Here is a 16,646-nt window from a genome sequence, read left to right as displayed (position 1 = left end):
GTCTTTCATATGGGGGAGAGAGTCTTTGTTAGACAATAACCCCCTGTCAAACGACCATGTCTATATACCTCTTCTATTGCCCAAAGAAGAACTTTTAATCACCTGCAGGTTATGATCAGACAAGACTCGTGGATAACTGTCGATTTGTATCCTGCTAATCAGGTTCTCTGAGGTGAAGAAGAAGTCAAACCAAACATATTTCCCATGCAAAGCAGAGAAGTAAGTGTAACCAGGATCAGGGGCCTACAGATTTTTCCAAATATTTAGAAGGCCCCGATTCAGCTTCAGATGTTGAAGGGTTCAGAATACCCTGGGTTTCCTGCCCTGGTAAGGCCCATCTACTAACCCCCTCATGCCCACTATCTACGTTTATACTCAGGTCCCCACATGCTAAATTAGGTGTTGGCCACAACGCTAACTTGACATTCAACTAATCCAAAACAGTAGGCTCGCCCTAACTGGATCCATAGATGGAACATAGAGTAGCTACTCCCTTGGCAAACTATACATTCGGCTATGACACATTTACTGTATTTATCAGCGGAGCGCTCCGGCCCAGCCTGCAAACACTCCTATGGGCCAATATTCCCACCCCCAGTTGTTTGTGCCCTGTGTAGTATACCCCAGTAGATTATAGCCCAAAGTTTCTAAAAGTCTTTTCCTGCCCCCGTCTAAATGGGTTTCTTGAATACAGATTACATCTGCTCGAAGTATTTTCAACTCTTCTGCAGCATTTCATCTCTTTGTTTGATCATTGAGTCCACAAATATTCATCGTCTCGCACCATTTAAAGAAAATTAATAAAATAATTCCCTCACCGCAAACTAGTGCTAGGACCTGATCGATCTGCTTCCTCTGTCATCTCTGCAAACTCATATTGCACCCCTGCCAACCATAATGTCGAAAGTTGATAACCTTTTCAACCTTCTTCCCCCCTCTTGGTGCTTACAAACGCCTCCCCCTCATAATCCTGAGCCCCCACTAACTCAATCTTCCTTCCCACCCCCACAGCTCCCACACCCACCCTTGCACTACTCCTAATAGACTGGTTAATTAGCTCCAGTGTCGGCTCTCCAGTTGGCCCCATCAAATTAGCAGATGACCCGGGGATCTGTTGCAAAATAGGTAAATCACTGTACAACGGCTGCATTGCTGAATAATTCAATTTTAATGCAGGAGCTGATAAAACCTTGCTTTTATCTCTGACCATCTGCCGGGTTCCCGACCACTTGTGCGCTTCACATATTTGAATATGGTTGCTGGACCTAGTTCTCCCAAGGAGCCGCTCGTCATGTCCAAGACAGACTCCAAGCCTGCGTCTTCCAGGCAGGAGGAGTCCGGACCTTCAGTTGGAATGAACAATCTGTGGCCTGGCTCTGGGGGTACACCTAATTTCTTGTGTGTACCTGAGTAATCTTCAGTGGCTGTCATACTGCTCTTACCCATTTTAGCCTGTATCAGGGGATCATTATCTCTACCGACGTGGCCCTCATGATCTCTAAAGACCATGCCACCACTAGTTAGGGCAATCGATGATGCCATACCCATTTTGGCCACATCAGCAGGTGGAGAGCTCCTTGTTGTTGGAACAAACAGCCTTGCTCATAGCTGTATTAACCTATCCTAAAGTTGAGGTCAGTATACCAGAGGGATGCAACCCCTCCAAAATGATCGACTGTGCAGGGGTTATTCACCACCCACCTTCTTTGTACACAGGAAAGTGTCAACGCCCTGAACCACTGGGACAAAAAAAGACTTCTTAGCTGCTGAGGGAGTGATTAATCTGGAAATATGGTGTACCCGCTAGACAAATCCAGGAGAGGTGCCTTCCCAAAAGGTGGGACCCCCTGTAAACTGCTGTACTCAAATGTTGCCATATGCCCCACAAGAATCAGCTTTGTCCGTTTTACCCATACCCCCAGAGGTAGTCATCAAGAGCTCCTCCTTACCAACTCTGTGCGTTCTATGCTGCTGGAATCTTCTTTGCCCCTCCCGCAGCCATGAGTAAGTCAACTCTGGAGGAACAGGGCCCAGGAATCACAGCCACAGTACAATGCTGCAGGTCAACATCTTTTGTTGAGAGCCCAGGCTTGCCGCATTTGGGAGGTAGCTTCCAAGCGCCAGTGCTGCTCTCACCATTCTCTGTTTTACTGCAGGGGGATCCTGCTGCACATAGAGTCACTGAAGAACTCTCCACTATCCGGTCGCAAGGGCGCTGAGTTTCAGGTAGCATGGTCTGCCCAGGCTTGGCAAGCAGCAGATTCGCACGAAGCTGGGGACTCCCACCAGGCAACTAAACGCTAGCAGAAAACACGGGAGTCTGCAGACGGTTATCAGCTCCAACATGCAGAGTCTCAGGAGATGCATCTGCATGCATCAGCTGTGGCCGCTGCCATTCATGAGAGTCAAAGCCCCACCTCCTCTCTCCGACTCTAAGGCAGCACTAGCCGGAAGAGAGCAGATCGATCGCTTCCTGCTCATATGCTCACCATCTTGCTCTGCCCTCCCCTGCAGGAGGACTCTTAGGTGTTTACATTATTTACCAGAGCAGGAAAAAAGTCTGTTTTTGTCAGTGCAAATTATCAGTTTTAAAATGCTGATTGTAAGTTGGCTGGTGCATGAAGCAGAGAGTAACTTTAAGAGATCTAGTGAAATCCAGGTTTGTTTCTTCCCCAATACCATTATCTGGTTCAGCTGAGATTTTAATACAGAGCAGCAGAGTGGCATATGAGTTTGGAAGATTTAAACACTGGGAGTTATTAGATGATCTCTCAAGGAGTCTGTAATAAAATCTGGAGTCTTCAATTTTGACAAACATGGTGCGGCCCTGCCGGAAGGGTGAATACACATTACAGCTTTCAGCGTGCCCCATGCAAGAATTCAAGGAGTTTGTGAAAAAGAAAGGATATGCTGTTTCAAGTGCTGTAGCTAGATTAAGGACGAGAATGTTGGCATTTTCTAGATAAAAGGTTTAAAGGGGGAAGGCACTGGCTACAATCTGAAAGGAAGTGGTCACAATGCTGAGCCAGGTGTTAATTGTCAATGGTATTCATGTGTATGTTGTACTCTGTGATCAACTCTGAGAGCTCAAATGTCATACAACAGCTTTCACTGGGATTACTCACCTTCTTTCAGGCTGCCAGGGATTCACCCTATTTTACAGTGGCTTTGCTTAGATTTGCTGATGCAAGGGAAACATGGTGAATGCTGACTGGACAATTTCACCTATCTGATGGAATCAATCAAGTGACATGATTTACTAGGAAAGTAGGAATTCAGGAAACTAAGTTTAAGGAGGTTCCGAGTACTCTGATAGACATTGGGGTCGGCTAAAACGATCATCACTTATTAAATGCAATACTAACAATACAGGAAAAGCTGCGAAGGCACCTGCTAACTATATGATAGTTTAGTGATGTGCATAGCACATAACCACACCATGGGATTTATAACACTTTCATAGATGCGTGCCGTAAGTGCCAAACACATTAAGCTAACTTCACATATATGGTCTGCCCATGTTTACTGGTTCATTCTTTCTGGACCCAGGTAACCATAACATTGCCAAACATGATGAGGAACAATATTTTAGCAAGGAAGTCTGTTTGATCTAACACCACAAGCAATATAAATTCATTTATCTAACCCTACTCTTAGCTAAAAGTAAAAAAGCTATACTGTTGAAAGAAAAACTGCCACCATGAGAGAAGGGATGGGTCCAAGATATATAAAGGCTACAGATGGAAAACTGTTCCATCTTGAATACCGAAGGACAACAATCAAAGAACCCAGATTTTATACTGTCCAGTTACAAAACAACATTTGATCTTTTATTTGGGCAAGAAAAGAACCATGTATCTCCAATAAGGTCTGATGCTCCTTAGAGACTTCTTAAAATACTACTGGGTAGCCCGCCTATGCTTTCTCTCAGAATGGGTAGTCTGGGAAAGCAAGAAAAGCTGGTTTCATATGGATCGTGTGGTGGTTTGCTGCCCTCCTTGGGACCTAGCTTAGCTGCCTCAGCATGCCAGAAGTGGCTACACAGCCACCACAACAAAAACGGTCCTGGATCTATGGGACTGGATGGCTTTCAGAAAGGGACTTACCACCTACCCATCCCTGAACACATCAATTGCTAGAAACCAGGACTTTACACCAACCTTCTGCCCACCACTTTCCAGGAATGCAGAGGGTGAGATTGCAGTACCTTGTGGGACCTCTTCACGTGGGGATTCCATGAATTCCTTTAAGCAGTGCAAACAGGATTTCAGAGTATCAGAGAAAACAATAAGGTTAGCTCCAGCACTGTGCCCTTAACATGCCTAAGCCTGCGGCAGTGACAAGATCTTTCACCCACTTTGAAAAACTGGTCTGATAGTTCCAAGGTACACGGGGACCTAATCTCAAGGGTGTACCACACTCTCCAGGATTCCAAGCTCGTAGCAAAGCACAATTACCAAACAAGGTGGGCCACAGACACGGGAAAAGATACATCCTCTAAGGATAGGGATCTCCTGTGGCGTGACATACCCAAATCACTCTGACACATTTCCCAAAGGGAGTTGGCTTACAAAGTGATGAACCAATATCACTTCATTCCTGACCAGTTGCACTATATATACCCCTCAGCACTGGCCTTATTGTTGAGGCGCAACAGATAAACCAACACCTTCATGCATGTCTGGTAGGACTGTATATTTCTGCAAACATTCTCTAAGGAAATACTGGGCCACATCAAGGGAACTCAGGGGTTTCCCATCCTGCTGACACTGACACTCTCTTCCTGGAATAAGACGGGGGAACATAGAGGGCATGATAGGCCCTGACTTGGCACTTAACTGCCACATACTGGGGGCTGCCAGACAACTGATCATCCTCTACTGGAAAAACATATTGACCCACCATCTAGCTACCTATGATTCAATAAGATGTGGCAGATCCTTGACAAAAAACAGCTGACACACAAGCTGGCTAGCACAGACATGAAATACACTTATATCTGGCAACCCCTCATAGATTATATGGCAGAACTGGACCACAAATGCTTTACCCCATAAAAGCTCAGGGCTCTACAGCTCTTTGACCACCTGTAACTGAGCGACCTTATAACAGACACTAATACCACTGGGACAGATTCGACCCGAGCAGGGGAGGACTACATCCTGCATCACCCCCACAACACAAACTAATTCCCAGCACCACTCCAAAGTCCCTAGAGCTGTTAAAGTAGACATCCATCTCCTGTGCTCCTGTCAGAGCGATAGAGAACACACATCTACCCACCCTTACTCAGCACTCAAGAGTGTGGCACAGCCATGACCACTTGCTACATCTCCCACATTACTTGCCCATTACCCTCCTGTCTGTTAGCAGCAACCACCCCCATCAATCCTTCTTTCTACCAAGTTCCACCACACTGAACACCTTCTGCCCTTTGCCTCGATCGCAAAAGCCAGAGGAGGGTAATTTCTAAGTTCTCTTTCATTTATAATCTAATAACATAAGCAGGACACTAATGCAAATGGTGACATTGGTCATTATAGCTGTCAACTGTAATTTTAACAACATGTACCTAGGCACTGCACTACAATTCTGTTGAAAACTTTAAAAAAAAAAAAAAAAGATTTGAAACGAAAAGCCTGGATTGTCCGACACTCTGATAGTGTGACTTCAACTACCAAAGGAGGAGAGATCTGATTATTAAGAATTGTAAAAGTAGTGATTAGCAGATTTATAGTGTCCAAATACCAACAAGCAGAGTAAATCATAACATTGTGAGGTGGGGCCCATTCACCCTTTAAAACAATACATTACATCAACTGTATGATTGGAAAAGGGATGGGTGGTGGCCGAAAGGTCACTAAGTGGAACTAAATATCAATAATGGCTTGATTCAGACAGTAATCAAAATGTAATATACTCGTACAATAGAGGACTTGTGAAATTTGAAAAGCAATATAAAATTTAAGCAAAATATAAGGAGGGCTTCACAGGATCATCTAGGGACCTTGAGGGGTTAGTGGATGGGACAGTCGTAATGGGATTTCAGGTTGAATACTTCTTTGCTCTCTAGTTGCATTGTTGAAGGAGTAGGTTGATTGCCTTGGCGAGCTTGCTTAGATTTCCTGCCTAATTTTGTGTGGTTTGTTTTGTGCCATTTTTCTGCATTTTTCTCCTAAATGTTGAATACTGAAAGTGTGAACTCGGGCGGAGTGGTGTTTTGCTGTTTTTGTTAGCTTTCTTTTTTCCTATATAGATATGGGACTATTTCTGTCTGCTATATCATGACACTTGGAGTATTCAGCAAGTCAGTGGGTGGATTTGACACCATCCTCCTTGCGTGTCGCGAACAGATTTACTTTCTAAATTGAGTGTGTTGGAGAGACTCCTGCAATTTTTGTACATTCCAAAAGGGGAGCCAATTATTACAATTTGAGCATTATATTTACTGCAAGTACAGAAACACATAGCCTTGGACTAACTCTGGGTCAGTGAATGACTTCTCCACTAATTGCAGAGGCAGGTATATGCAAAGAACTACAGAACATAACTACTCTGCAGTAGAGTTGTAAATAAGGGACACAGTACAGCATATACACTATTTAGCTGGCACCTTTAGTGAGCCATCTGGATCAGCGTTAAGGTAAGTTATCTAGCTGCATCCTGTGCATGATGTCAGATACCTACTGACCATCCAAAATTTGAAAAGCGCGATTAGCAGAAAAAGACAATTAAGTAAAACATTACCTAACCAATAAAAATCTATTAATGGCATTCTAATACCCACATACTAACCAAAACATTTAACCATGAACCATTCCTATTTTATGACGACCATAGCTCCAAAATTACTAATATTTGCTACTCACCACAACCTCATAAAACCAGAACATAGTGGAACCTGGATGATGGATGGGGCATTTGAAACAACACTCCACCTATTTCCACAAATTTCCACAATACATCCACAATTAACAACAATACCAAGCTGCTTCTACATGCATCACTGCCAGTCAAAGAACTTCTACATACAATGAATTTCCACCAATTGAAGAAAAACAGGGTTTACAAATACTGTGCAAATAATAAATGACTTTGAAAATGCAATCCCTTAAACTATAAAATAAAAAAAAAACAGTATCCTGGCATTCAAATTCAGGGATGTATTTTTCCATTTTACATATGCCACATGAAGTAAAATACTAAAAAACACACCCTAAATTGGAGATTATATATCTGACAGTAAACTTCAGTTTGAGTAAAAAAAAAAAAAATAACAATGTTAGCCTGTGTACCACCTGACCATGTAGACTATTTCTACACATCATTTATGCAATCATAATATTAGTCACAAAATGACCAGAAACTGGCACCTGGCAACCTTATTAAAATATTTTGAGCAGACTTGGATTGACCATCTAAAACGGTCTGGTCACAGACTCCTTCCATGTTACAGAATTGACTGATGGAAATGCTGCTCGACTAGTGTGTGCAAAAACATACAATCCAATAGTGGGAAGGCATAACTCTTCCTCCAGTTCTACAGGAAAATCACACCCTACATTCTATGATTTCGGGGAAAGTTTGAAAAAGGTACAAAGATTCCAGGAAATGAGACAAGCACAATCATTTTCAAATAGTCGACAGCCTAGAGTAACTAAAGGAAATAAACAAATGAAAAACGAATTTTTCAAATTAAGTAAATTGGTGTGTTTGGGTGCATATACTACTTAGAAAACACTGCATTCATTTTATTGATACATTGACAATTTCTACACAGGGGTGCAATCATTTAATGAAATGTTCAGCTGTAGCTTGTAGCACAATCCACTGTAACGGTAAAGGTTACTCTAAAGAGCTTATGTGTACAAAACTTCAAAGCGAACAGCACAGTGCCTTGCTTAGCAATGAACTACTTTGAAATTTTCAGACAGAAAAGATATTCACATACTCACATCTATTCATGGTAAAAGCACTTCACCTGCGACTGTTTGTGGTAAGGTAGCAGAAGTGTGCAAACCAATACATGGGAGATATAGTAGATCAAAGGTTGGATTCTTACAATGCTGTTCAAAAGTCATTCATTTTGTACAAGAAGTTGGTTTTTCATTTATTTCATTAGGCATATTTCAATGCTTGCATTGTTTTTAAAGATCATTCTACAGATTTTATGATGTCTTTTGTACAGTTTAAGCACTCAGTAAATAGGCAGTATTGCTGCAGGAGAGCAAACAAGTGTTCCTAGAATTGGAGTGGTGGAAGATGTGGCTAGATTCAAAGATCAACACTTTCCTGAAAATATTCCACCCACACCCAAAAAAGAGATTCCTTCTCGGAGGTGTAGAGTCTGTGTCCAAAGTGTGAAAGGAGAGTGTTATGTACTGCCCCAACTATCCTTCTAATCCTTGCCTGTTGGTGCCCACGTTTTTAACTGTACCATATACAACTCAAGTATTGGAAGTAAGCAAGAGAATGGTAGATGGTTTTTTAACTTCTACTTATACGTGGGTTATTTTACATTTGAAAAAACTGGAAACAATGTTCTCTTTTTAGTAGTATGTTTTATTTTTTTCTACATGTGCTTTGTGTGTGTAATCTGTTCATTCTGGAAGTTTTTGTTTGTTAGAAAAGAAAATGGCATGGAGCTTGATGCTGATGTCTGAGTGGTGCTTGGCAGGCAGCATGTGTGTTTGTAGTGGCGGTTTGCTGGCGATATATGTACATGTGCTGGTGGTGGGCTAAAGGTGTATATAAGTGGCAGCTGATTGGCAGTGTGTGCGCAGTGGTGGGTGACTGCCGGTGTGTATGCAGTGGTGGTTGCCTAACAGTGTGTGTGTATAGTGGTGCTTGCCTGGCAGTGTATGCGGGGGTAGTGTTGGTTGACTAACGCTGTCTGTTTAGTGGAGTTTAAATGGCACTGTGTGTGTATGTATGTATGTAGAGGCGGTTGACTGGCGGTGTGTAGTGGCAGTTGACTGGCGGTTTGTGTTTTTAGTGGCAGTTGACTGTGAGTGTGTATTGGCCATTTACTGGGTGTGCAAGTGGGTGTAGTGGCAGTTGACTGGCGGTGTGTGTCTAGAGGTGGTGGAATGGCAGTGTGTGTAGCGGTGGTTGTCTGACTGTGTGTGTGTGTATGCGTAGTTGTGGTTGCAGCTGGCTGGCAGTGTGTGGGTATTGACGTGCTGCTGTTGCTGTGTTTGCAAGTTGGTTGATGTCTGGGCGACTGGGGTTATGATTAGTGTGTCAGTCCTTTGGGTGTATCAAAGTGAAGGGGCCTTGAGTGGTGCCGTTTGTTGATATGAGTGTTGTAATGTGTTTGGCCCGCAGTTGGAGTTGTGAATGGTTTTCTGTGTGTGAGGCATGAAAAGCGTGCAGCTGGCATGTAGAGTGGTTTGTGTCTTGTCATGGCTTTACAGGTCATGACTTGAGAGTCATAGGTTCAGTATTCTAAAAATTAAATCATCTTATTAGCAGTGATTTCTGAGTTTTCATTTTTTTTTTTTAAATTACATTTTGTCCTTTTCACGCATCCCTGTGCCAAACCAAATCAGTTTGGGGGTGTATTTGTATGTTGGTTGGGTGTGCAGTAATATTTGCATTTTCTTACTGTCCGTGTCTGTGTGTACTTTGTCTCATGGGAAACCTACCAACCCCAGATATTTTTGTAAACTAGACATCAGTGGACTCCAGGGTTGTGTGCTTCCCAGGGATCTACCAAGGTTTTATTACCAAGAAAGCCTTGCAAACTTCAAACATTGTCTAAAAACACACATTTTCCTCACCTCAAAATTTAACTATAGTTTGGCTATTTTCTTGGCCCTCTCCAGAAGGATCCAAAAACCAATGGTACCCTTAGAATCCCCATGAAGTTTGGAAAAAAGGTGCAAATCTGGTGTATATACCTTATGTGGAAACAATTATAAAGGCCTAAGCATGAAGTACTCCAAAAAGCAAAATAAAGGCTTAGCATTCTAGTGAGAAAAGTCTTAGCAGCCAAGGGATTAAACCAAATGCAGCAAGACTAGGCAATGAAGAGGGCCCTTGGGTGGTCATCATTTTTCAGAGGGCAGAAGGCCTCACACCGGCTTGTGGTCTCATTCTCTCATTAGTAAGATAGTGACACTCCAAGAGAATAGGAGGGAAATCCACTAAGGTCTCATGTGGAAGGAGCCTGTATGAGTATGGGAGCATTTGAGGCCCATGCCGAAGGCTCACCTCGAGAACCACTGCTAAGAAGCGTCGCTTTGGCAAATGACAGAGGAGGAAATCTACATGGTAAATGTGAACATGTTGGATATGTAAAGATGAACCTCTGCAAAGAAAAACATTTTAAAAAATGCATCCCATGTAAAAATGGCAGTGAGTGATGCGAGACAGCCAGTAGCAAGTCATTGTACAGCTGGTATTAACAACTAATTTGACATGGTTCTGTATATACACCTTCTTATTACAATGGCTAATTTACATGTAAGCATTTTCAAAAGGAAACCTTGCCCTACTCACATCTATTATGCACTCTGGCTCACCTGAATGTAATCACTGTCAAGGGTCGATATGACTTGTGGCTGACGTTGCTGTGAAGTTTAGTACCCCAGAAGTCATGTGCCCATAGATCACCAAATGGGGTGTCTTCTCGCAGATCCTGAAATTACATAAAAGTGTTTGAGTATTGGTTTGAGGCTATTAGTTATAAATATATGAGATGAGTTTTACAAACAGCTGCAATTTCCTAAAAAGTTTAAAAAAAACAAATTGCAGAAAAGTTCAAACAAAATGTCCTGTAAATCTGATATACTATACATTTACAAAGGTTTAATTGCTGAACTGTCAATCACGCATTCCAGTATTTAATACCAAGTAAAGGTAAGGCTATATGTAAGGGATTGTCAGAGTATGTCTGGGCACTATCATCATATAAAATTATGGCCCTCATTACAACTTTTACAAGTTGTAACCGCCGTGCGGCCGCCTATGAAACAGAGTTTCCGCCCGCCGGCCCAGCGGGGATGTCGGCCGCAACACAGGAGCCGGCGGTGTTGCGGCGGTGCGACGGGTGTAGTTGCAGACAGTGAAAAGCTCCATGGGACCGTGGCAGGGGGGCCCGGCACTGCCCATGCCCATGCCAAAGGCAGTGCAGGGGCCAGGGGCCCTGCGACTCCCCTTTCCGCCAGACTTTTAATGGCGGTTCCTACCGCCATGAAAAGGCTGGCGGGAGGGGGGACTCGTAATCCACTGGGAATACAACCGGCGGGACTAATGTGGCGGTAAACCGCCGGTGCGACCACGGCACTTCTGCCGCGGTCGGAATCCCAAGGATTGCACCGCCAGCCTGTTGGCGGTGTAACCATCGAAACAGCCCTGTCGGTCTTTGACCGCCAGGGTTGCAATGAGGGCCTATGTTCCTACTTGCGACTGTAGAAAATGCTGTTGTCTAGTTATTATGAGGTTAATTACCTTGAACTTGAAAATTGCATAGCACCAAACATATTTTAAAACCATATAATTTGTCTCTTTAGTATTAACAATTCATCTTTAAAATCTATTCTTAAGACCCTCTGAGATGTTTAATTTTCTCTACCATAAACAATCTCATTCTTGAAGACCCTCACATGACAACCTAAACCAACAATACATACATAATGTGATCATAATTATACAATTTCCTTGCACTATTGGTAATTATTTTATTCTAAATCTTATTTGTGAAATAATACAGAAGTACATAAGACAAAAATATATTTTTCAGTTAGTTTGTTAAACAAAACTTAAAAATGAAGGCATGGTTAAGGATGAAGCAGATCCATGTGTGAGGGTGCCTTCCCCCTTTCAATGTTTCTATTATTTAATTGCTACCTCAGTTGTTGTGGGTATAGATTTTCTGTTTGGCTGGTTACCAAGTAGTGCTATCCTACCCATAAATATTTCTTACTATAAAAGAAACTCTGCACACTCTCTCTTTCAAGAATATTTGCACACTTTTCTAGACTTCTAAAGGGTTTGCTCATCCTTCACACTTGTTTCAGTGCAAACCAGAAGTTTATGTATTTTTCACAGTTCAACCTTATCTTTGCACTGCGTTCAATGTGGCTTCTTTTAATTCATTATTTGTTTTTTCACAAAAGGATTCTTCAAAGTAATAATGCTGAATTCTAAATGATGTGCACTATTGTTTGTGGGTTATCTCTGTATTTTATTTTAGGAAGGGTTTGAAATTCAATGTTATGCACACCATAGTCACCATGGATATTATATCTCTATATTGACAGACACAAACACTTGAGGCGGCAAACAGCTTTTTGGATAAAAAGTCTCCAAGTTTCTTCACACACAATCAAATGATGCTTGGAATGGCTACTTTTATATTGACAATAAATTCTTTCTATAACAATGTTAACTAGACAAGCAGCTCAGAGGAACAATGACAGGCTCAATATGTGTTCCCACTTATGCAAACTTATTCACGAGGAAGAATGTAGATGTAGATGTAAAGAAATGGCATTCACAATTTTGAGTAAAATGCTGTTTTGTGGTGTTGTTACGTAAGCAACATTTTTCTAACTTGGAAAGTGTGTGAATAGAAATGAGTGCACTCCGTTTAGAACACAGTTGTGCTAAACGTATAATCTGTCTGACTGTGAATTATATGCGGAGGTGTGACTCCTTTGTTGTTGTCTCTGCAGGAAACAAACTTCCACAAGTAGTACCTTAATTACAACATCATTTCATCCTGTCTAGCAACTAAAGAATATATCATACAGTGAATTATTAACGGCTAAAAGAATACGCAGAAAGGAAATCTATCATGTATGAAGGAAGACTTCTATGATAAGGAATCAAAAGTAATTGCTGCTAGGTTATATCAGAGGGAATACAATGATCATGCTATCCAGAGGGCATTAGATAAAGTAAATAAGTGTAAAAGGAGAAATTTGTTCAAACCAACATTGATAAATACTACTACAGAAACGTTTAATAGTGAAAGTATACCTTATAATGGAAGTATAATGCAGAAAAATGTGACATTGTATGAAATAGAAAATATTGGTACCTGTTGCAGAAAGACTCTTGTGACTATATATTGAACTAATAAACCATTGGTTACACACAAATGTAGAATGATATTGATATCTTAAATCCAGATGCACATGTACAAAAAGAATAGATGGAAGTTGCCACTTTTGGAAAAGGCTTCTATAAATGTTGCCATCATATTATTGACAATACACAAAAGATAAACTTGCAATGCTTACAGAGAGCAAAAATAGCAAAGCGTTTTAGATTTGTGATTTCATTAACTGTCACACTTTTAGAAGTTTAAATGGCAGAAACAATTAAGGACTTTACAGAATAAAGATACCAGATATTCAGTATCAGTTCATTTTAATGATGAACCTGAAGTAAAGAAATATCTGCAATGCGGTTTTCAGGATTAAGAGCTGTTCATCTGCACCACAGAGAGAGGTTACAAAGCTGAATATTAGGAAACTAGAGGCACTATGGATATATAAACTGAAGACAGTTGTAAAGACTCTAAATACAAATAAAGAGTATCTATTAGATTGAGTAGGAAGGTTAGCTTGTAGTCAAGTCCTGAATGGCATTCCTTATCCTGCACATAAGATGATACGATTACTCTTGCTGTTAATGATGAATATAATTGTTAAAGTATGTCAGAGTAGGCTGTTCGATTGACTCTAATAATTTATGATATGACTAAACTCTATCTATTTTCAACAGACGATTTGAGACATCACACGATATTTAGTTGATTACGATTTAAGCAGTTTTACTTAAAATATGGGCGCCTACACTGAAATATAATCAATATCTGTATCATTATCGACTATTCCTGTTCATATTAAAGTACATAACTTAGTTTACATAATTCTGGCTAAATTGAAATGAATATAAAACTTAGTAGTAATAGAAGTAGAACAAGTAGTATTAGTGATGAGACTGTGAAACAGTGAAATATTGAAACTCATAAGTGGTTTGCATTTTGTGTATACATAAATTATTTTTGAATTTCTGAATGTATCTTAAGAAGACCACTTAAGTTATATACAAATGAAGAATTAGACTTATCACAGGGGTTTTTGTGCTTGTTAAATAGAGATCGTTCATGTCAGCATCATAGCTCTACATCATATTGTCATGACTAAAATGATGGAGCTAAAACTAGAGTTGTGGAAATGCCACCCACATGAAACAGACAATAGCTTAGTGGTGATTTCATTGTAGGATTATATTCTGCTTAATAGACCTTACTAGGAACATGAGGAATCCTTGTCTATTATCATTCGATATCATGATTGAAACGTGGTGTTTATGTCTGCTAATATCATAATACAAGAGCCAAACTACACTGTCATGGATGAAATGACAGAGCTAAAAATAAAGTTAAGAAATGCATTTACAATAGATGAATGGTGACCTCACTGTGAGATAATAAAAATATTTGCTGTAGTAGGAGGAATTAAAACTTGGACATGGTATTAAAATTCGAAAAAATCTTTTTAGACATTGCAGGACTGAAAGTAAGAATGAGTTTGAAATAGCGAGCATGATGAATTTTGGTAAACGATTGAGAAACACACAGTATGGAGGAATATGGGTCCCCAAACATTAGGAGTGTCAGTTACGTCTGTCAATTCAAAGGTTGCCAACTCAAGCATAAAAGCCTGAGATCGTGTTTGATGGGAGTTGTAGAAATGAAAGATGCAAAGCACTATGCAGGCGTGAATCAAACTTGTATTGCGTCTCCTCTGAGGCTGTGCTTTAAGTTTAAAAGTCAGATATTACAGGGGGCATGGCCAATCACACACAAGATGGCTGCTTGTTGAGGTGGGTCTCATCTACATATCGCCTAATCCCCCACCATCCTTCCTGAAGAAAGAGAGAGAGACACATATCGGCTTGGGAGGTGTGGCATCCTCCTGGCAGCTGGCCGACATCCGGATTCTGCAATCTCCCCCCCTGCTACCACCCCTTGGGGATTACGGCTCAATGGACAGCTACCAGCTTAACAACGACTGCCCAGGGTGCTCGCGCTGCTGGGGGCCCCTGATGGATAGCTAGAACAGTCGCAGCACCTAGACTGGCCTGCGAAAAGCAAGGGGCAGTAATCAGCCTGATTTTGGGGCCCTAGAATTGGAAGAGTCTCCTGTCCCTGGCCAGCTGGGCCACCCATTACAAAGAGAAACGCCAGGCAGAGAACACAGGAGCAAAGACCCAAAACTGAGGCGGAGGGGCCTACTTCGGAACTAACAAAGGACGGCTGCCAAGACCTGCAGCAATCTAATTGATGTGCTGCCCTTGTGGACGCGTGTACGAGGCACTACAGTACATGAAGGACATACTAGGTCCCTGACTACTGAGCCCCCAGGACATTGGATTGAAGTGATCAAATTGCGACACTGTTCCCCAGGGCTATGAGGTACTTCTGGGCCTCAGCCCCTGTGAAGGGGATGGTTGAGCCCCTATACGGCTGCATTGACAACAGTGGGAAACCAGATAGGCCTCAAGGGGGACTCCTCACCAGGGAGGAATCTTCGCAGGTACCAGCAAGTACCACAATTACCCCACCAGCAGCAGCTCAATGTGTGACCAACTGTGATGACCGGGTGAAAGGGCATCTGAACCTTGCACCAAACAAGGTTGGACAAGTTTGCACTCCCCAGAGAGATGACAGGAAGAGTAGCAATGGGAGAGGCACAATCATTTACGGGGGCCCCCCTCAGGACAGCCAAACACATTTAAGGACATCATGACAGCAATTCAGGGGGTCCGAGGATACCTAGAGACAAAAATAGACTCGGTCTCCACGGAGTTCACACTGGTTAGAGCAGACCTCAGTAATGTGAGTGCAAAAGTGAAAGATTCAGAAGGTGTGATTGCTGCCCTCAAGGGGGAGATGACGGCCTTGAGAAAACAGGTTGACAGACTGCGGATCAATGCTGAGGTACTGGGTGCAAAACTAGAAGACTTTAAGGGCCACTCAAAGAGAAACAACATTCCAGTGGTTGAGGTTCCCAAGAGAGCGGAAGGACCAGAAGTTAACCTATTTTGGAGGACCTCATCCTCTAGGTACTCCAGCCACGAGGTCTATCTAAATACTTCTCTACTGAGTGCGCTCACAGGATGCAAGGCGCGACGCCATGCACCATCATTGCCCACATATGTAATTACAGGGATTGAGCCGCAATCCTCCAGGCTGTGTACCCCGCCTCTTAGGTACGAGAAAGCAAATACCAGCTTCCTCCTGTACTTTACGCTCAAAGTCCAGCGTTTGCGCCACAACTTTGACAAGGTGAAAAAACACTGAGAGAACGAGAACTGAAATATTAAATTATGTTCCCGGCTAAGTTAAAACTGGTAGCGGATAGCAAAACCTGGCACTTCATATCACCAGAGGAGGCATGGAACTGGCTCGAGGGATGGAGACCAGCAAAAGGAGCTTGAACCCACCAACAGCAATGTGAACAGATAGACCTGGATCAAGAGGCAGAGACGGAGGAGGAGAGATGGGACCAACAGACACAAGAGCAGGCCTGGCAGGAGGCCCCACAGAAAGGGTCCCAGAGTGACTGGTTCGATGGTGTGGGTTAAGACTGGAAGATTCAGACAGAATTACAAGAGCCACGCAG

At 42.2% G+C, this 16,646-nt stretch overlaps 1 protein-coding gene across 1 annotated transcript in view; it reads right to left on the bottom strand.

Moving 5' to 3' along the window:
- Window positions 1–16,646, bottom strand: part of TMTC4 (transmembrane O-mannosyltransferase targeting cadherins 4) — a 446,521-nt gene that overhangs the window by 361,145 nt on the left and 68,730 nt on the right. Inside the window, exon 3 of the mRNA XM_069205065.1 lies at window positions 10,527–10,642. Coding sequence (XP_069061166.1) covers window positions 10,527–10,642 — 116 coding nt within the window. The remainder of the gene's footprint in view (window positions 1–10,526; window positions 10,643–16,646) is intronic.

This window comes from Pleurodeles waltl, chromosome 8 (assembly GCF_031143425.1).
Source record: "Pleurodeles waltl isolate 20211129_DDA chromosome 8, aPleWal1.hap1.20221129, whole genome shotgun sequence".
Classification (NCBI taxonomy): Eukaryota; Metazoa; Chordata; class Amphibia; order Caudata; family Salamandridae; genus Pleurodeles; species Pleurodeles waltl.
Note: the sequence above shows the minus strand (reverse complement) of the source record. Positions and strands in the feature narration are given on the sequence as shown.